We start from the raw sequence: 22803 nt of genomic DNA on the forward strand, positions 1-22803 counted from the left end.
ATTCCTTTTAATAATGAATATTTAAAATAATTAGTCTACTTATTTCTAATTTTTAAAGACTTCAGGCATTTTAAACATATTTGCCAAACAACTATTAAAAAAAAAAAAACCAACAAAAAACCCCCAACATTTCTAGAAGACTTCTTTTGTCTATTCTCTTTTATCAAATCTTCACTTTTCTTTATTTTTCTCTTCCCTGCATCTCCCACCTCCACATTGCTCTCAGGAAACAAAATTATTGGCATTGCCATATGCAAACAGGCAATGCCAGTACTGTAAGCTGTATTAGTGGCACAGCCAGATGTAAAATGCAGTTTGATTAAGAAGTTACCAACTAAAAAGTTTAAATTATGAAAACATCATTACATTCTCTTTTTGTTTTAAGTCTAGATGGAGACAGTGTACCTTTTTGGTTTCAGTCGCAATAGATATCACATATGAAGTGGTCCAACTTCTTGGTGAGTTAGATATCTAATAAATGGTTGCTTAACTGCTGATTATTCAGAAAAAAAAATACTTAATGACTGTTAGTGGAATTTTTAAATTCTATTTGGAGTCAGTGTTTTTAACTTCAGATTTTAAAGATACATAGATATTTCAACATTTTTTAAACTGTATGTTAATATTCAATTTTCTATACTATGAAGGAATGTGAGTACACTGAAGAGAGGTTTAGAAAGCAAAGTGATATTGAAAACTTGGAGAGATTGCCTTACAAGGAAAAAAAAAAGACAAAGGAAAGAAAAATAAATGTGTCATTAAATAGGACATTACATTTTGAAAGGTGTAATGTTCTGCTCAGTTACAGAATGAGTGACAGCTTGTCAGGTAACAGCTCTCTAGAAGAGGATCTGGATGTCATAATAGAGCACTAGCTGAACAGAAATCATCAGTCACCTCTCTGAAAAAAAGTTAGACACCTTAAAAGAGCATACATATGTCTGCAACAGATGGGGAGACATTTTTTTCTCTTTAATCAACATTTATGAGAACTCAACTGCAAAGCTGTGTCAGTTTGACCTGAATCTTCAAGGAAGATATCAACCAAATAGAAACTATTTCCTTTAAAAAATATTTATAGCTGATATTATGCAGTTTTCAGACATATAAGTGAAGGAAAAGTATGAAACATGTAAGTACTCAGCTTGTGTTTCTGAATATGACAAAATAACATGGCTGTAATGCCAACATGTAAACAATATAATGCTTTTGGGCTGAAATGATACATCTCTAAAATTGGAAGGACTTTTGTTATCTTCAGTCCCTGAACAGCTTGGCTAGTAGATATGTGTTCAAAAGGGGTAGATTTCAGGAAATGTAGAAGTATCACGTCAACTGAAATATGGCACATAAGGAGATTTTTATTTTTTGTTCCACAGACACAAGTGACCAGGAAACTTGGTTAGTTGCTTGCTTGTTTGTTTTTTTTTATTATTATTTTTCAGTTGTGCTGCTCTGAAAAACTTCTACAAGCTGCCTTAATGGCAATGTACAATATGCTGCATAAGAAAGGTGAAAAGCTAAGACACTAATATGAAATCTTTGACAAAGAGGAGTTTGTGCACAAATTAATCTCCATCCCTTCTTAAAATAAAAAAATAAAACTGGACACAGACAAAAGCAATTATTTTCAAAGGTGGTCAGTCTTAAAACTAAAAATAAGTCAAGTTTATCTCTGAAAGAACAGATCAGCTGCCTGATTTCTACCAAGCACAACAGAATTCTGATAAATACGAAGACTTTGCATCTCTCTAAAACACAAATAAGCAAAGAATAAAGAAATTATAAGAATGTGTATATTATTGGCAGGAGCAAATAACTGTTTACATACTGGTACTCATTAAAAAGACTAGTAAAAAAAACAAAGTGTAGAAATAGAGAAAATTGTTAATGTCATGGGTTTTTTCTTGTTAAGTTCCACAGCTCCTGCTCTTTTTCTCTTTGGTTTCCATTATCATTTGCTTTAGCCAAGAGTTTGTGGCTAAAGGAAGAACTGAATACTTGCCCATAACATGGCCTTATTGTGCAGCTCTTACTTCTTAAGAGATATAAACTAACAGTAAGACTGAGTGAAATCAAATAAAATATGTCTGGTGTCAACTTAAAGTTCAACATTGGCTTTTCTATCACAGGAAACATTTACATGTAATAATTTATTCAAGAAGTATTTAAAAATGTAGATGTGTCATAATAAAAATTTATTCTGTTTATATTTGTGCTCTTTAATCACTTTTTAGATGAGAAAACAACCCATGGTTCTTTATGAATTACAAATCTGGATAACAATATTAAAAAATATATATTTGAGACTACTCTAATGTTATTAATTCTAAATATGGATCTATAATGTAATTTCCAAACTATTTTACTCTCTCTTTATCACTATCAGTGTCTATTTGGTAGACACTTTTATTAGATGAATAAAAAACTACTTGAATTACATCTGGATATACCATGCCTCCATAAAATGTTATTGTTAGGTTTAGAGAGTAAGATATATTCTAATGATTTCAATAAAATCATTGCTGGCATATTAATTCTTTAGGTGTTTTGCATATTACTTTATATAAAAATATATTTGCATCTGGAAAAAATCTGGCAGCTGCAATAAGACCAATTTTGTCTTTCTTATACTAATATACAAAGTGTTTTATTTAATGTCAATATTTTTCCTAAGGAAGATATATCACAGAAATATATATCACAGACAAAAAAAAAGGGTGATATGACAGTATAAAATATTTCTTAATTTTCCAATATATTCTGTATTATCTAGAAAATTGTAGTGCAAGCGTGTATCAATTTTGTTTCTATTACAACAAACTGTCCATCATTATTATAAAAGACTATTCCAAAGTGCTACAATCAAAACATTTGTTGTAGAATTTTTTTGTCTCTATTTCTGTACAGAATAGCAGTTTTCTCTTTTTATTAAAAACATTTTTCATTATATGATTGCAAAAATAGTCTAAAAACATGAACCAAGGGCAAATATGAATAAGTAGAAAGTCTCAGAAAATAGCTCATGGAGATTAATTCTGCCATTATGGCCCACTGGGGACTTTTGGACTGTGGTATTAGCAGTTTTACACTGCACCAAAAAAGTTGTGCTGTTGTAAGAGAGATCAGTATTCTGAGTGTCAATAATACCCATTCTCTTTTTTCTGTCTGTTTCCCTGAATCTGATTCAAACCCCACCATTTAATAACTGCCAGTAGAAGACTTCTATGAATTTCAAGGCATATACAGACATCCATTTTCTGCCTCAGGTGACAACACTAGGATTCAGCTTGCAACTCCAATGAAGATTTCCTCAGGATTTTTGAATTAGAACACTAATTTGTGGTACCAGCTACAGGTTATCTGAATGCTAATGCACAAAGAGAAGCGGGGGGAAAGAAAGTAAAAACTTGGTCTGTGTAATTTTGAAAGTTTTTAGATCCTAACAAGTATAAAGCTCAATAAAGAAAATAATGGTCAGTAGTAGCAGTAGTAGCAGTAGTGGTATATCACTGCCCTAATGGTTGACAGCTATGACTATATGTTCAATATTAGAAATTTTTTCTGTCTTATTCAAGTACAGGAGAAAGGCAGGCTATTTGTTGAAGGTGAAGTGAATTAATTCTGTTTCAAACTGACATTTAGTCATTCACAATAAAATGATATGTTGAAACAACACTAAAAGGGTCAAAAATATTACACAAATCTTTGAACCCCATATGATGAAAGTGTCCATCAGTAAACCTAAAATAAAAGTTGAAAAGAATACTTAAATTTTCAAACCATATCTCTAAATAGTACTCATGTCTATTAAAGCTGTCATATATTTTTTAAAAGAAATGTACTTTATTATTCTTTGAGTTTGAAAATATTAAATAATTTGAATACTATTATGGCTTTCTAGAATAAAAATATTAATTTAGTATCTTAATGATATTTTTAAATTAAATACTAATTTCTTAACTGTATGAACATGGAAAGAAAAGACCAGACAAAATTAACTCCAAATTCTAGTGATAAACTAAACTTAGTGAGGTATTTACAAGTAAGAATTGCAATTCTTGAATAATGTCATTCTTTTATTGTAAAACTTTCTTAAAACTTGTGAAGAATCATTTTTTCTGGCCCTTCTTTATTCAAACTTCTGTTCATACAATCATATATCTTCCAGAATTATAATTAGCATTGTACAGGGCTTAAATGAAAAGCTGAAATTTCTATAAAATTGTCTTTAAACACTCTGTTATACTTGAAATGCCACAAACATGCTTGATCATTCTTATGTCAGCAGGAATGGAAGTGAATGTCTAGTACTTGAGAAATGCACATATGAACACAGTAAATATTTCAATGTTGAAAGTACTTTGGTTAATCAGAAAATCATTTAGGTTGCAAATGGCCTCTGGAAGTAATCTGGTCCATTCCATGGCTCAGTGTAGGTACAACTAGAATTATAAAGCTTATTATATTTCAAGTAATTATACTAAATTACCATAAAACTAGTGTAATAATAAAAATGCCACCTCACACATTATTTTACCACGTTATTGTAAACTCAGTTCAGGAACTGTATTTTGATTTGCCTAATTTAAAAAATGGTTTAAAAGTAATTATGCTGAAAACATAGTCTCTTACCAACATAGATACAATCCAAAATGTTTCAAAGCCAAAGTGTTCATACAAGTTTATAAAAGAATTCTTCAGAGACTATCTTTGCAACAGCAATCCAGGGATACATACAGTTGGCAAATCCACAGGACTCATAAAGTGACAAAAGGAAGGAAGTAACCAAACAAAAATGACAACACAAGTGTTTCCCAAGATACCTGGTCCAACTGTTATGCTGTCTAGCACCAACCCCCAAATAATCACCCCAAAACCACATCCCCAGGTGCCACATCCAGGCACCTCTTGAACAGTTCCACACTCTACCACCTTCTCCCTGGGCAACTTATTCCAAATACTAAACACACTTGTGAAGTATTTTTTGTTTTGGTTTCTTTTTTTGTTTGTTTGTTTGTTTTTGGTTTGTTTTTTTTTCTTTTTTTTTTTTTTTTGTTGGTTGGTTGGGTTTGTTTTTTTTTTAATATCTAAACTGAACCTTCCCTGGTACAACTCCAGGTCATTTCCTCTTGTCCTTTCCCTTCAGATATGGCAGAAGAGATTGATCCCATCTTGCTACAACTTCCTTTCAGGTAGTTGGAGAGCAATGAGGTCCCTCACTTAGCCTTCTCCAGGCTAAACACTCCCAGCTCCCTCAGCTGCTCCTCACAGGACATGTGCTCCAGACCCTTCCCCAGCTCCACTGCCCTTCTCAAGATTCACTCCAGCACCTCAATGTCCTTTTTGTAGTGAGGGGCCAGAACTGGACCCAGCACTCGAGGTGTGGCCTCAGCAGTGCTGAGTACAGGGGGACAATCCCTGCCCTGCTCCTGCTGGCCACACTATTGCTGATCCAGGCCAGGATGCCACTGGCCTTCTTGGGCACCTGGGCACACACTGGTCATGTTCAGCTGCTGTCAACCTGAACCCCCAGCTGTGTTGCTGCCAGGCAGCTTACCAGACATTCTGCCCCCAGCCTGCAGTGCTACAAGGGCTTTTGTGAACCAAGGGCAGAACCTAGCACTTCACCTTGTACCTCATGCAGGTGTCCATAGCCCATCAATCCAGCCTATCCAGATCCCTCTGTAGATCTTTCCTACCCCACAGCAGATCAACACTCCCACCCAGTGTGGTGGGATCAGTGTGGTCATCTGCAAACTGATTGAGGGTGCACTCAATCCCTTCATCCAGACTGTTGATAAGGATATTAAACAGGACCATCCCCAATACTGGCTCCTGGGAAACTTTAGTGACTGGCCACCAAGTGGTTTTAGTTCCATTGAACACCGCTGTCTGGGCCCAGCCATCCAGCAAGTTTTTCTCCCAGTGAAGAGGATATCTATCCAAGCCATGAGCAGTGAGTTTCTACAGGAGAATGGTGTGGAAGATGGTGTCAGAGGCTTTACTGAAGTCTGGATAAACAACCTCCACAGTCTTTCCCTCATCTACTAAGCAGGTCACTTTGTCATAAAAGGAGAAGAAGGTGTTTAAGCAGGATCCAGTCATAACATAAACCCCTGGTCGTTCTGTATGTGCCATGTGGTGGCACTCATGATAATCTGCTCCATGAACTTTCCTGGTACCAAGGTCAGGCTGATAGATCTACAGTTCTCTGGAGTTTCCTTCTGATTTTTCTTATAGTCGTATGGATACATATGGATATTGTTCAAACTCAAATAATTGCACAGAAATGAAACATGTCCAAAAGGTCTGTAAAACATTTTTTTTAAATCTCAGTTTTAGAACCAAAAAAAAAAAAAAAAATTAGAATAAATAGAAATTCGGTGCATAAATCAGTACTAGGGATGGAATTCAGTAAAAATCTAAATAGTTGGCTAGTATGATCTGAAAGTGTAAGGTAAAATCTCCACATTGCCTGGAGGTACAGAAACTGGGAGAGGTACACAATTTACTGAAGCAGAAGCTGGAGGCCAGGAAGGATTACAGCTGGAAGGTGTAAGAAGTCTATGGTGCAGTAATTAAAATGCACTCTAAAGCACCCAAATGTGGATCTTCACCCATTTGTTTATAAAGGTGCTTCAAGTATTTGGTCTCTCACTGTTTTATATATAACTAAAAGAGTTATTCATCAGACTGGCAGTGAGATATCTGCTTCAGGTCAGATATTCAGGAATTACTTTGTAGCTTTCTCTGATTATAGTTGTTTGATGAAAAAATGAATACATATTTTCCCTTTAGAACATCAGAGCAGAAAGACTACTACTTCAATAGAGTTTATAACTGGTTAATATAGAAAAAAATTTGCAAGCATTCAGTTTTCTACACATAGATATGCACACATGTAATAGCATGCATGCAATATAATCTACCTGTAAGTCTCTTTAAAATCACTTAATTACAGAGAAAAGCACTGTAAACATAAAATAGTTCAAAAGCTACAATTACAAAGAATGATCATTCAGAAAGCTGAGTAACACAGAACAATACTAAGAATTATGTTAATTGTGTGAAACACTGAATTAAAACATGACACATATACTCTGCCTGTGTGTGTACTCTACATTTTTTTGCCTTGCAAAAAGAACGACTGAATGAACCAACAAACAACTAGGGGGTAGCAAAAATATATTCATTATAGGCAATGTCCTGAATAAAGCAGGTTCTGAAACTACTTTGTGTGAGATTTGTATTTGAATTTCATGAAGATAATATAATATCTTGAAAGGATATTTCTGAGTCTTCATTTGTTTGTCCATTGACCCAATCAAATCCTGCATGTAAAAAGTGTCTGCAAATGTCAGGCTTTTCTGTGTGTTATGATGATTGTACCAGGAGATTAAAAATACATTCACATCAAGGCTTTGATCAAGGGTGCACTTCAGAAACAGTCTCCAGTCATCTGCTCTTACTGTGCTTTGATTTGCATCACAAAGCAGTCTCAAAGCAGAGAGATTCCTCTATTTTTGCATAAAAGTAAGATGGAAGGTGTTCTCCAGCCACTAACAGGCATACAGCCTAAAGGAGCAGAAACTGTCCGCAGTAAAAATTCTGAAATATACACAGTGCAAACCTCATGCTCTTAGCACTAATTGCTTTGCAGTATAAAGCTGCTTGGGGTACACTGTACTAATGCCAACATAAACGTACCCTTATTTATTCTCTTGGGACAACTGGAGGCACTACTTGGATCTTGTCCTATCTCCCTTTCATTTTCCCACCTGATGAGATTCTGCTCATGTTCTGCAGATGCAAGTTCCTGCATAACATACCTGTGAAGTAAAGAAATCTGGTTTTCATCTTTACTTAAAATCCCTAGATTTTCCTTCTAGAAACTTCTGGATTTTGATTGAATAAATAAATTAAATATTTTATCTTATTCACTTGTACTTGTTGCCAGGCACTTATGCTAATAACTATTGAGAACACTGCTTAGAAGAATGACATCTGCAGCGAGGCTAAAATCTGCGTGAACAAAACTCTCCATCACAGTCTGTGAGCTCCATGAAAAGAGAGGTCTTGTGCTTTGCAAAACAGGAGAAGCATAAGAGAAGAATCAATCTTGGAGTCCAGTGAAAATATAAATTTCTTATTTCCACAGCTTTAAACTTCACATTTTACATAATCTGTCATTGTCTTCCACCCTTTTCAACACCAAATTTAAAATGAGAATTGCTTAGTGATGAATTAACTCCTCCTAAGATGTTTCCTCCTCAGGCAGAAAGGTGAGTTTTGCTAGTGAGCTGGTCTCCATTTTAAACTTTTATAACAACTAGAGCAACCTACATCTCATTCGTGCAGTGAAGCCTCTGTTTATGCCTCACTTCAATCCTGAATACTTTACCATGGTGCACAACTCTTTGCTTATACATATTTCAGAAATATCAGTAAGCAAATTATGTTCCAGTGATAACTTATTTAAATTACTAAGCTTTTCACCAGATTAAAAATTCCTTTTGCAGTAATGAGGAAAGATACCACTGATGGGGATGAAGAAGAGAACCATGCTGTGGAATCTGTCTTCTTGCCTATCATCTTGGAAGGAAAGTGATGATCATCATAACAGGCGCTTCCTTTTTCTGAAAGGCATTAAAATCTCTAAAGGCATAATGACCCCCATTGTGATTTTAATTTTTATGCAGTAAACTGCCAGCTATGCTTTAGTCTCTATTTTCCCTTTTCTCAGCAAGACAATTGTAATAAATAAAATTCCTTTCCATATCCTGGAAAGAAGCTTCTTCACCATGCCCCCTTCATAAGGTAGGAACTTGTCCAGTGGTTCCCTCCTATGTGCATCAGTGGAATTACTACACATATATTAATATTTCTGCTTCCTTTAATATAATAGAGGTGTTACTACATAGCTCTAAGACATAATAAAAGGGGTGAAGACAAGGCCTTTAAGAGCACAAATGTGGGAAGAGCTCCATGCAGATACAATAATCCTTTAAACAATTTACAACTGGTAACCAAGAAAAGGATGTCCCAGATCTCTAAACACTAAATCAGTATATTGTTCTGTGATTTAAACACTGATTAAAATCTGTGAACATGAGCACCCAGAGACTAATAAAACAAGCTACGAAATACATGAGTTTTAGGCTACACAGTACAATTGCAATTAATAAAAAACACTAAAAAAATGTTTTAAAAACAGACCCTGTTTATCCTTTAAATCAATAGAGTCCATTAAGTAGGAAGTGTAAGGAAACAAAACTCTAATTACTAAATAAGAGGCAATTCATCTATTTGTTCAATTCATCTTGAACAAATTGAGATCTACTATTGGAATTTTTTATCTCAACAAAGCCAGATTTTTTTGAGAAGATAATTTGGTTAGATATGAAATTTCATACGGCATTCTGGATTTCTCCATTACATAGAGTTTTTCAATAAAATAAACTACCAGTAAATTTTAAGAAAATTTTGTCATGCACGATGGTTATTACTTATTATTTTATTTGCATTAAATGCATCAACATCTAATGAGGAATAGCAGAGGGAGCTGGAATTTTTATTCTGGAAAAATTGAGGCTCAGAGGAGACCTTATCACTCTACAACTGCTTGAAAGGAAGTTGTGGCCAGGTGGGGGTTTTTCTCCTAGGTAACAAGCAATATTTCAAGAAAAGGCATCTAGTTGTGCCAGGTGAGATTTAGATTGGATATTTGGAAAAAATCTCTTCATTGAAAGGGTGGTCAAGTGTTGCAGTGTGTTTCTTGAACACAATAAGGGGAAAAGGAAGATCCCAAAATTTCAAACTCTTGGGGTTCTTCTTTAGCTTCAGGTAATTTTTCGATCTTATTTCTCCATAAAAATGCCTGCAACAAACCCTCTGTCAAGCATTTGACCAGGCTGCCCAGAGATATGGCTGAATTGCTGGAGGTGTTTAAAGCCATGTAGATATGGTTCTTAGAGACATGGTTTAGGGGTAGGCTTGGAAGGGCTGCATTAACAGTTGTATTCAGGGATCTTAAAAGCCTTATCCAATCTAAACAATTCCACAATTCTTTGAATAATTAGGACTTGCCAAATTGTATTTATGTATAAAAACAACAGTAATACCAGTATATACTCAAGTGGAAACAGTACATGTCTCCTTGAAATACATGCAACATTGGAAAGAAAATACCAGTAAGTGTTAGTTTATTTTTGAGCACATATTTGGTTTTATTTATAAACTTACTGAAATTCAGCCATATGGCAAATAGCACTACCTTTCATTTAACCAAATATCATAAGCGCAACGAGAGATTTTCTCTTCAATATACAGGTAGAAAACAAGAAACATAATTAGTATAGAATCACACTAAGATATCCTATTGATACATGCCATTTTTTAAAAATATATTTCTACTTTATTTTCAAGAGTCTGATCAATAATATTTTTTATTTTTTTTTAACAAAGAACTGGACTAAGTTCCTCCTCTCTATGTGAAAGCACAACTTCTGCAATATCACCAGTTTAATCTGACTCAGACCATGTCTAATATATAAAATCCACACAGGGTCATCACATTTAAAAAATCTGAAAAGGGAGATTCTGCTGCCCAATCATTCTCCTCTGCTCTGCACTGAGGTGGCCTCACCTTGAGTACTATGCACAGCTTTGGACACCACAATGTTCAAAAGACTGTAGCCAGCTATTAGAACATCCAAAGGAGGGCCATGGAGATGGGGAAGGGCCTTGAGGGGAAGCTCAAGTGTGAGGAGCAGCTGAGGTCACTGGGTCTGTTCAGCCTGGAGGAGACTGAGGGGAGACCTCACTGCAGTTCCAGCTTCTGGTGAGGGGAAGAGGAGGGACAGACCCTGAACTCTTCTCTGTGGTGACAGTGACAGGACCTGAGGGAATGGCCTGAAGCTGTGTCAGGGGAGGTTTAGTTGGATATCAGGGAAAGGTTCTTCACCCAGAGGGTGGCTGGGCACTGGAACAGGCTCCCCAGGGCAGTGGTCACAGCCCCAGCCTGACAGAATTCAAGAAGTGTTTGGACAGTGCTCTTGGGCACACGGTGTGACTTTTGGGGACGGTGCTGTGCAGGGCTAGGAGTTGGATCCCTGGGGATCCCTTCCAACTCAGAATATTCAATGGTTCTGTGATTCTGCAAAAATATCTACTTTCTCCTAGAAATAGGAAAATAAAATAGCACGGCCTATAATCAAAAAAATTATACAGAGGGACAAACTCTTCAGTTTAAGGTATAAATCTCCTTAAAAAGAAGTATATGCAACACACATTTATCTGGCAAAAATTACTAAGTCCAAAATCTTAGCAAGAATCAAACCTGCAGTGACATTTTGTCTTTTGTTTTATTTGCATTTATGATATGAATGTACTCGCCTCTGACTTTGTGAAACTGTTCTTCCCACAATGTTATGATTAAACACTGTTTCAGGAACTCTGGTTTATGCTGCTCAAATCCATCATGAAGGCAGTGTCACAGCACAGAAAACTGCAAGGTTCCTTGCTCTCTAGCCAGCACTCTCCTCTGGTCTCTTTACAGAAGAACACCTGAATTGCTGCAAGATCTTTACTTGTTACCTTTCCAGTGAGCCTGAAACTGTGATAACAGCTATTAAATAAATGAAGAGTAAAATTTTGAGATGATTGCTACATGAAAATGGTCTGGCTTTCCTGACAAGCTCTGTCTAAGCCATTCTTCCCCTGGATACAGAAATGAGACCAGTAATTGAACTTAGCATTTTCCATGCAAGTTCTATCTCATAGCAGTACTGGAAAATATAAGGAAAGAGAAAAAAAATCTTTAAACACGTTACTTTCTGCTGAAATCAAGGCATTAATGCAAAAAAAAAAAATCTGCATAGAGTCAGAGTAATGACTGAAGATGTGATAAACAAGCACTTATTTTCTAGTACAGTAAATTAGCATTAAAGCACATGTAGATCTGATGTGTAAAGCCTATTCTCACTTTTAACTTTATGGGTGATATTTTTAGAATTATATAGAGGCATGTTTTAAAAGGGTAGTTAAACTTTTGCATGCTGTTGCAAAGATTAACTATTAGACAAGTTTGGATTCTTAAAAAAATGACTAACACATAGGCATGCAACTCACAGATATAGACACTAAGTCTCAAATTCAAGGGATTTTAGATATTACCTGCTGAATTGAAAGACATGTTTGAAAGATTGTGTAAAGAGTCTGTTATCTGTACTGCAGATCAAATCAGTGCTCAAATACTCAATGCTCAAAGAAGGCCAGCTGAAGCTGAGGATAGGAAGGACCAGGTTCTTGGGTTTGGCTATGGTGATGCTTCTTAACTACTTTAATAAATCCACCAACTGCTGAGCCATTGCTACTTTTCTAACATATTTCAAGTTTGTCCATGTCTTGCTTGGATCAAGTGGCTGACAAATTAGCATGGTAATCTTTCACAATATACAGCAGGTACATTAATGCCTGACTTGATTCTTGATAAGATCACACTTCAAGACTGAAGTTTTTGTCTCTGTTTACTTTAAAGTTGTATCACATTTTTGTGACATTTTGTTTTCTAAACAGCTCCAATCAAAAGATTTACTTTACATTCCCAAAATTTTAAAACATTACTTTTGTAGACATTAGTACCCTTTCAAATATATATATATATATATATATATATATATATTTTAGATTTATGAATTCATTGTCCACATGTCACATTAAACATTCCAGCTTTTCTTTACTTAATTAAAGCCAGGAGGAAAATTTCATCTTAAAATGGGCAATAACATTTGAGGAGTTTAATTTGAGGATAGAAAAACTCTAAGGAAGTAAAATTAATTTAGGCAGTACACTATAAAATAAATACTTCAAATTATGGAGGCACCCTTGGAGTTTACTTTTCCCATGTTATCTCAGCTATCAAATCAGCCCCAGTGGGGCTAATTTGCCACATGACACTTTGAAAACCTTTTCATTCTATCATAACTTACTACAAATCCTGTTATAGTTCAAGACTAAGTAAAAATTCCAATAAATAGAACTACATCTATCCTCCCCTTTAACACCATCTTCCTGAAATCTTCAATTTGCACATCTTAATAGTAATTTGGTCCTCCATTTATTACTCTGTTCAATAGTTCTTAACTTAAAAATACAAGCCCCTTTTTAGTATTACACCAAAGTGAGGTCATTAAATTAAGTCCTAAAAGATTTATTGTGTAAATATTTGCAGGTTTCTATTTAATGTGATACCAGCATCAAAGTTATAGTACTGCTAAAGCAATATGAAAGGGACAGCAGCAATTATCAGAAAATATTAACATTTTTAGAATAAGCTATTTTTTTCTTATATATATGCACACAGGTCACTATGCAACCTGTGAATTTCTCAGATTTTCCTATTATTCACATAGAAGTTATCAGCTGACATTTTCCCAGTAGAAAATGTACCCAATAAATGATCGACAAGAAAAGATAAATGGTGAGAAACACATAGAAAGCAAACCACTCGTGTTTCAAGACAACATAAATGAATGTGCTTTGTGAGGTAACAAAGAACTATATGCACATAAAATATTCTGTAACACTTCCCTCCTTGTGGAGTAAATGTGAGTTTATGGCATCTTCATTACCAACCCTATCATGCTGCACAGTGTCTGTACAATGATATTTTATGCAGAATACTTGAAAAATAAAAATAATACAAAAGAAAAAAGTAATATAAGCAAAAAATTCAAGGACATTTTTCAGGTATGATACACTATCAATAGTTACAGACATTCCAGGAAAAATAGGAAAATGTCTTGATATTTTTGAGTTATAAAGACGACAATTTAATAGTGAATAAACATAATAGTTCTTATCAAGGGAATTACAAATGATTTTTAGAACAAACAAGATAAGAAAAGTAAGTGGAGATTGAATTGTAGGTTTTATTAACACAGTGGCAGAATGTTCTCATTTGATGCATGCTCTGTAAAGAGTACTTCCTGTCAGAAAAAAAAAAAAACAACAAAAAAACCCAACAAAACAAACCTGAATTAAATGAGACAATAGTAATGATTTTATGTTGCTCTGTTTATATATTTGTATTGTGCAAGTAAAACATTCCAATGTTTATTTGTGTGAGTATGTATATGTTCAGGAATAATAACAAATACATTGATTTGAATTCTATACTGTGTGGAAAGAAAGTGTCTTGTATTTAGGTATATCTAATATATTCAGCCGTGGCTCAGGAAGACTAATTGATTCTCTGTTTAATAAAGTTGTCTGAATCCATTTTACTATGGAGAAATTGAGTGTAGATTTGTGTGTGTGTGTGAAATAATATGTCACAACACCAACTGGTACATTGTTATGCTGAATAGTATTGTAATTAAATTAAGAAACTATAAATAAAAACCTATTGCTTTGTTCTGGTTAAAATTAAAAGTTAACATTTCAGCTGACCATTCTTTTATCAATTTTTAAGCTCCATTTAAATGATGAAAATCATTAGGATTCTAAATCTAAACACTAGATAGAAATCTTTTGCTTTCTGAAGGTATATAAAGTGAAAAGGAAGAAAAGATTAAAGCTAAACCAAAAAAAGAAAAAAAAATGTATTGATGGAGATCAAAACAGCAAAAAAGAAGAAACTAAGGCAGACTGACATGAAAAGACAAATCATAAGGGAGGAAGGAAACAGTGGAGGAATTCGCAGGGCATGAGCAGCTAATAAAATTCTCTAAGAAAAAAGCTGGAGGCAACAACCCAACACTTAGCAACAAGTGAAGTATGTATATGACAGTGGCTGAATAATAAATGCCAATGATGAAAGTGAAGCTGTACATTTTTTTTATCTAGTTCCATTTTCACACTTTTTAATCTTGAAAGACTACCTCTGGTAATTGGAAAACAAAAAGGCACTAAAGTGTTAAACAGTTCTGAGGGGGATGGGTGTATTTTTTGAGTAGGGGATTGTTTTAGCTATAAAATAAAAAAATTCAAAGATGAATAGTCTTCGGTTTTGTTTTGCAAGATACAGGCCAAAATAATGAAGAAGTTTTCAGATACACAGTCTGGAAAAGTATATCTATGAGAAAGGAAAATACTTTTGCTGAATTAAGTGTTCAACTAAAGAGTCACAATAAAGGATTTATGTAATTCTGACCCAAACAGACACAGAAGAAGGATATCACAGTGAAAATATTACATTTTGCTGTCTTTGGAAAGGGTCCTTAATCTGGTATTAGGACATGAGGAACCAGATGCATTAAAACTTTCAAAATCATATACCTTTTTCTATTGAAAAAAATAATTTTGATAATTTCAAAAGTTTTGATTCTTGGTTTGTTTGTTGTTTTTGGTTGATACATTTTTTGATACTGAAATTTTTGTTTGCTTTGAGCATTGCATTACCATCTAATACATTCCAACTGCTTGTCTGAATTATGGACTTACTGTAAAATCAAAGACAATAACACAGCAAATATACTGCTAAGTCTCCTTCTTCAGCTTTTCCATTCTTTCATGTGTTTGCTTCTATAGTTTCTTTCCAGGAGTCTTACTGTTTGTTTTTTCCCCTAAATCACTATTTCCAACTCAATATGTCATACTTAGATCCATATGAGGCTCATAAAATTCACACCCTACAGCTAAATCTCAGTAGTGTGAATCTAGCTGATATCCTGAAAGCAAATATGAGATACTGAAGACAGATAAGGCTCAGTAGTTAGTCTCCTTTGCTCAAAAACAGCATGGAAGGAAGGTCAGAAGGAAGGAAAGGAATAAGAAATAATAACTGTCAGCCCGTATTTGTGACAATGACCTTAAGTGTTTGGGGTTTTTTAGCACTTAATGTTAGAAATCGCCTGACAAAAATAAAGTAAATACCACAGGAAATAACACTAGAGGCATTAAGATTGCTCCTTCAGTTAGCTCTTCTTGCCAACCAGGAAATACAGTACTTTCCTGCGTAGCAGGAAATTTGCGCTTGGATGCTTTCATCATGAGATGAGTATTGATCCCATGCATATGTCTTCCATCACCATCCCCAGTTTGAGAAAAATAAGAGTCAAAATTTCATGCAATTAATTGCAAATGAGACATCTAAACTCGATTTAGAAAGTGGTTTTGATTTGGGTTTATCAGTTTCACCAAAAGGGTCAGTCTCAGAAACAGATGTAGTAACGTAGAAGAGATTGTCTTCAACAGTTTTACTTAAATCTGGTATAACCCCAGTACAAAGTGACATTATTTCATTCAACATATGGTCATTATGGGATCCTTCCCATTCAATCTGTGCATGATTTCCTTCATCTAAAGTAGCATACTATATTCCACACCACCATATATATATACTAAACCTTACAGGCTGAAATTTTGAATGTTTAAATCCCCTTTGGTTCTGATACAGTAAGAGCAAGAAAAGTGCAGCATTCATTTATTTGATCAGCCTATAGTGAACTGCTTTCCAAAGAGGTGAAGCACTGCTTTGAGTCTACTGACTATTTGACAGATGTACATCTGTCAAGTATAATCAGAGTTTGGACATGCAGCACACATTCTAAATATCTTCAGTGTTCTGAAGTGTCCTCTGTTCCAGCCCTAACATATCACATGATTTTTTGAAAGGTAGAAATATCAACATTATTAATAAAAATCATAGTGTTCACATAAGTATACACAAAACAAAAATCATCATGAATATATGAAAAAAAATTCTAAACTGTATTAATTCTTTGTCAAAGATGCCATATAATCAAAGACGCCATTCTGGCACATAAAAAAATAAATAAGTTAAAATTTAAAGCATATACATTCACAGATGGCACAAAGATTTAACACTATATGAAGGGAATGAGAACACAAATTGCTTTCATTTTTCCACCTGTAATGGGAAGTTGCTCTTTCAGAAAGGTGTTACTGTATTTGTATAATCTACAGGTAGCACAGGATGTACAAATGAGGCAATCCTAAATTCTCAATGACTGTCCTTCACTCTACTAAATAAATCCTAATAATTGTGAAGTAGTAACTGAGTAAACCATTAGCATGAAACTGTGCATTGCCATGAATACACAAAAGTTTAGTGAAAGTATGTCTTAGATCATCATATTTTTGATCTTCTAGATGTCTACAACTTAAAATACTGACATAGAGTAAGAGAGGAAAATTCTACAGATAAAAAGAAATTCTTAGGGTTATGGTAATAATCTGAAGAGTAAGATATCTGGTGCTCAGAAAGAGAATCTTCGCCATTCAGAGTATAGTTACACTGCAGGTTCTGTAGATGTTCAACCTCCTTTTATGTGTGGCAGGATGATCTGATTAGCCATTTGGAGGGACAGGAACCTTGTCTATAATGAAAATGTGAAAAAACTGACTACTTAAGAACACCTTTTGCAAAATCCCATTCTAATATTAAGCCTCATAGTTAGATGAAACACCGGTTCTGAAATCATTGTAGAGTATTACATATGCATAAACTACTTTTATGGAAGACCAGTGTCACTAACAGATCATGTATGAGTACCAGAAACTTTTGAAACAATCCATGAATCCAAGAAGATAATCTCACTCAAACCCCCTCTATATTATCATATGCTACCTAGTAAAACTTCTATTTTAGACCATATTGCAAGAATGAGCTATTTTAATATAAATTATCTCAAAATCAACAGAATGTGAATTCCCCAAGTGTCAACTGGGGAAAGATTTCCAGAACGAAAATGTTGTCTTGAAGTTTCCCAGCTATGTGCTTTGCAAGGCAATAAATCAGAAACAGCATTTTTTACCAACATATTTTTATACCAACATAATGAGGCATAATCCAACTTTATACAAATACCTGAGAGCTCAGACCCATAAAACTGTATGTGAAGTTTCCCACTCTCACTATAATTAAATATCTTCAATTGAGGCGATTGTAGTGAATAACTTTTACTTTGTACAGAAGAAGGAAGTTGCTAGGCTTAAACAAATACTTAATGTATCTGTTCTTTGTGCAGTGCAGAAAGTACATCCTTCAATAAAAATCCCTGTAATTGGGACACGGTCTTTATTTACCAGGTCATTAAACTTAGCAATATTGCAGCCCATGGCACATCTACTATACCACAATCAGCAATCAGTCAGGAAAATATTGGGCAAAATTAGGTATCATTGCTGAAGCAACAATGCAATAATGCAAAAAATCTTCCTGTTCAATAGACACTGGGGCTGAAAAACAGAGCCCTTGCAACGTTACCATAAAACAATGAAAGCAGCAGGAAATCCAAAGCAATAAGTATCCACAGTCTGGAGAAGGAGTTGGAACAGCAAGGGGTAGAGGCATGGTTATTACATAATCTAATGAGATTATACCAACAGTAAAAAGGAGGTAAAGAGAACACATCAGTAAGCTTTCAAAAGAGTTCAAAGTAACAGATTCTAGAAAGCTGAGAAATTGCACAACTGAAGAACTAAAACAATGAAGAGTTGTAAAGAATTACAGCACATTCTTTACAGTCAGAAGAGCACCATAAAGTTGTATTTGCAAGCATGAAAAGTCTAATAAATGACTCAGTGGGATGCTGATCAAAAGCTACAATAGTGTGATCCAGAGGAAACAAAGGGTTTAGGAAGAAATTCTTCAAAATAAGCATGAATACTTTTGAAGAGAAGACTCAAATTTAAATTTCTGTGTTACTCAGAAAAAGTCAAATAAATCTTTGAAAAACATTTACCTGAAGATGAACTTTATATAGTTGGCTAACACCTGGAACTATGCTCCTGTCTCTATGGGATGTTGAAATTTGTTTTCATTTTGAGTTGCCATTAAAAATCTGACCCCATGCCAGCATTAGAATGCAAAATTTGCAAATTGTGCCCATATATATATATATATGTATATTAAAATATTCCAGCCTATTATGAGTTTGGGATTTTTTGGGGGTGGTGTTAATTTGTTTTGTTGGGCTTTTTTGGTTTGGTTTTGGTTTTATTTGGGGTTTTTTTGGGGGGAGGGTTGTTTTTTGGGGGGCTTTTTGGAAGGAAACCTCCTAGGAAACCTCTTTAACTGCATTATCCTCTTCAAACTGCACTGAATGTTATGGTAAAAGAAAACACTATCTTGTAAAATCCTATTTGCAATCTAACCTCATAAAAGGCTACAAATTCACTTTTAGGGTAAGTCAAAAGTAATTTAAAATACAGAGTAACAATGTGCCATGAGCTATCTGCCTCGTTAGAAAAGAAAGCAACAGGACTCTAAAATTCTGATAAATATTTTCAAATCTGCAAGTCAAAAGAGTAGATACCTCAAAGCAATTTAAAAATCAGACCTTTAGTACACAATTGGATTATCAAGAGTTCTGTCATTTATAAATCCAAGAAAAATCAAGAGTGAAAATCTGCAAAACTTTCAGCATATCATAAAATAGTTTCATTGTTTTGGAAACCTAGAAATTATTTTTGTAATTGATTTTTTAAGTTCATAGCTTTCAAAATGCTAGCAAGATTTTTTTAAAAAGAAGTAGTGTTCCATTCAATCAGATAATCTGTAAAGTAAAGGGATTTTCTTTCACATCTTTTATTAACTGAAAGGGTGTGTATTAACTCCAGATGCAGTTGTTTGGGGATAGAAATCCCAATACTGATAAAGATGATGTAGACTTAATGTGAAAGTAACCTAACAATACTGTAAGCCTTAACTAAGTCTGATTTTAAGACATCGCATTTACAATCGTCATGGTTCTAAAGCAACTACAGTCTTTCCAAGAGACATCAAATTAAGACAATTCTTCCTCAGTTGCACTGCAAGACAAATTCAAGTCCAGTAAAAAGACAACTCATTCAATATTGCCCATGCTGTTGAAAATGAAAGACTTAAAAGTTACGCCTCTTTTTCTCATGCTGTGATTATCAGTGTCTGTTAGCGTGTCTCAACCTTGCACACAGCTGGATGTAACCAGTGTTGATTTTTTTCTGGGTGAAAGCTCCAAGTGTTCACTCAGACCTCTTGATTTTGAGCATAACTTAATTTATCTGGGTGTGCAATTCCTCCTGTTTATTCTTGTGCCTGATGAACTAGAAACTTCCCCATGAAACACTGCTTAAGAGTAGTGCTTTTTCAAGTCCAGCAAATGTAATAATAAATTAATCCTCACCAATCTCATTAAGATCTGTGCTACTAAATTCACCGAGAATGATACATATAGAATGAAGAGAGCTTGTGTGTTAGTAGTAGGAGGAGATGGGGGGTTATTGTTTTTCATAGCTAAATTTGGGTCTCCACAGAAAACTTACACTGGACAGTGTAATAGCACAGGACCAATTTTTCTACTACTATCGCTAAATCTTCATTTTATTATAAATATGAAAAACACTGATTAATTAAATTCCTGAAAACTCAAGGAGGAAAAATAAAATTAACTGAATAAAGAAAGCATCAAGATGCCAATACTCTTCTCTATTAGCAGGAATTTAGCTATTTTTTTACGCACATTTAATTTTTCTCTTTACAGAAATATACTGTGTTTTGCAAAATCAACAACCGAACATAAATTTGAGTAGATTAAATTTTCATGCATTTTTCATAATTTAAATGCTTTTCTATATTCAAAAATGCAAAGAAATTCAAATAAAATGCAATGATTTTCAAGTCAAAGGCCTTCCAAGAGAAATATTAGTATCTAATGACTATTCTAAATAAAATATAACAGTTCAGTTTGAAACTGAAAAACAGCTTTTTTCTGATCAGTGAGAAGTCCCACTACAATAAAATCTTTCTTGATATAGTAGTTTTGTACTTTTGCCCATTTTTCCGGAATACATATATCTACTGAGTCACACTGAATCCTCTTTAACAAAAAAGTGAAATTAATTAACGTCACCAAGAAATAGTATTTACATCTCAAAAATATGCTATGAAAGTGTACAGCAAATTTATCTTTTCTGCAGCTAAGCATTTTCAATTATTCGTGGTAAAATAAATATTTTTTCCTTAACTACTTTAAAGAAGTCAAGAATACAGTCTTCCAAAAAGCTGCAAAGTAAATGCATGCTTTGTATTTATGAAAGTACATATAGATTGCACATTCCCTGACATAATGTAATTAATTTATTCAACATTTTATTGCACAGAAGTACAATATAAGTAAAGTACTTCTTTAACTACGTTTTTCTTTCCTACAGGCAGGGGGTCTCCGTCCTTTACTGATTTTGCAGAAAAACAGTTAAAATATTCTGTTATGACCACTATATTATGCATAATTAGATTACTAATTCACAGTTGTGTATTAAGAATCATTACTGGAAAGCAGTAGATTGAAAAGAAATTATGTAGGTTGGAAAACAACTAACACCTGTCAAAATACTTATGTGCAATATCCAGTTTTTATGCCAAGAAATTATTTTAAGATTCAACAGTGGTTAAGTATCAAGGCACAACATGAAAAACTCACTATTTACTCATTTAGTAATGTGGAATTTTGATTCTGGTTTTCTGTATTTCATTTAAGAATGTATTTTAAACTTGAAAATTTTAGGTTAGACTTATTACTCTGAGTGGGCATTTTCACATATGCTACTTTTCTTCCCTCTGATGCCCAATGTATTTTAATAACTCTACTCTACGGTTCCTTTTTGTGTGTAAATGAACATACAGACTTGCATGTGTTCATGCATTTGTAAAAATATGTATGAGATATTTTTAAGACAAATCCAAAACTCTACCGTTTCACTTGAGACAAAAGAAAAAGCATACCTTTTCTGGATCAGTTGATGTAATGACCCACACGCAGTGTGCATTGTCTTCATATTGAACTGGATAATTTGGTGATGTGATAATGCCACTCGGTCCACGTAAATTAGAACCACATGTTCTAGCTAAAAATGATAACCAACAAACCAGATTGCTTTAGACAGGATGCTCTGTTCAAAATAAATATTATAAAACTGCCACAGCATTAACAACTTCTGGCAGCAGGAGAAAATAAAATGAAATTGCATTATAACTAGGTAATGAAAACTTTCTAGAGAAGTATATTATTTTTATATAAATGAAATTATGTTTTAGCTCATTCTTGAACAAAAAAAAAAAAGTTTAAGTTAAGGTGTTACAAATCCTCCAGTGTTTCTTAAACCAATATCATTTGCTGCCCTGGTAACTGGTATTCTGGTGTAAGATTTTGGCTGTACAAGGAGAATCATTTTGATCTATCTCAAAATAACAATAGAAGTGTCTCTAACAGTTTTTATGATTTCTTTCTGCTTTTCCAGTTAATGGTGGTGGTTTGCCCTGTTTATCCTGGCTGGGTTTTCTGGTTTTAGGAGAAAATAGGGTGAACACTTTTCAAGGATCAAGGCTCTCATTGGCATGTACAATCTAAATGTGCAAGTTGAAATAATTCTTCTACTGAGATAAAAATTTCCGTACATAGAGATAATTATTTTTTCCTACACACCTCATTTCTGATGTACTTTGGCAGTATTTATATACTTTTCTGTGGTTTATTACAGACAGTAGATTGCAATGGGAAAACACACAAAGTAACAAAAAGTCAATTCCCCTGTTCCTCCATAAAAGCAGGCCGGGCAAGAATTTAAAGCAAAGAGGTCTAGACACAAAAACATTTAGAACAAAGTTAGAAGGTCAGGTTTTATTTTAAAAGGACCAAAACAGATGAACAGAAAGGAATTTACTGAAAAAATCAGGACTAAATAAATATCTGGCACTGATAGGAACATAATATGATGGTGAGACTCTCATATTTGGGAATTAATATAGGAAGAAACACCATACTCCTACCTAACTACTTTTATTGAAAGTAAGTT

General features: G+C 34.1%; 1 protein-coding gene across 1 annotated transcript in view; it reads right to left on the bottom strand.

Moving 5' to 3' along the window:
• CSMD1 (CUB and Sushi multiple domains 1) overlaps nucleotides 1-22803 on the bottom strand; it is a 1073346-nt gene that overhangs the window by 306744 nt on the left and 743799 nt on the right. Inside the window, exon 10 of the mRNA XM_062489724.1 lies at nucleotides 21734-21855. Within this exon, the coding sequence (XP_062345708.1) occupies nucleotides 21734-21855 (122 nt within the window). The remainder of the gene's footprint in view (nucleotides 1-21733; nucleotides 21856-22803) is intronic.

Source organism: Cinclus cinclus, chromosome 3, assembly GCF_963662255.1.
Source record: "Cinclus cinclus chromosome 3, bCinCin1.1, whole genome shotgun sequence".
NCBI lineage: Eukaryota > Metazoa > Chordata > Aves > Passeriformes > Cinclidae > Cinclus > Cinclus cinclus.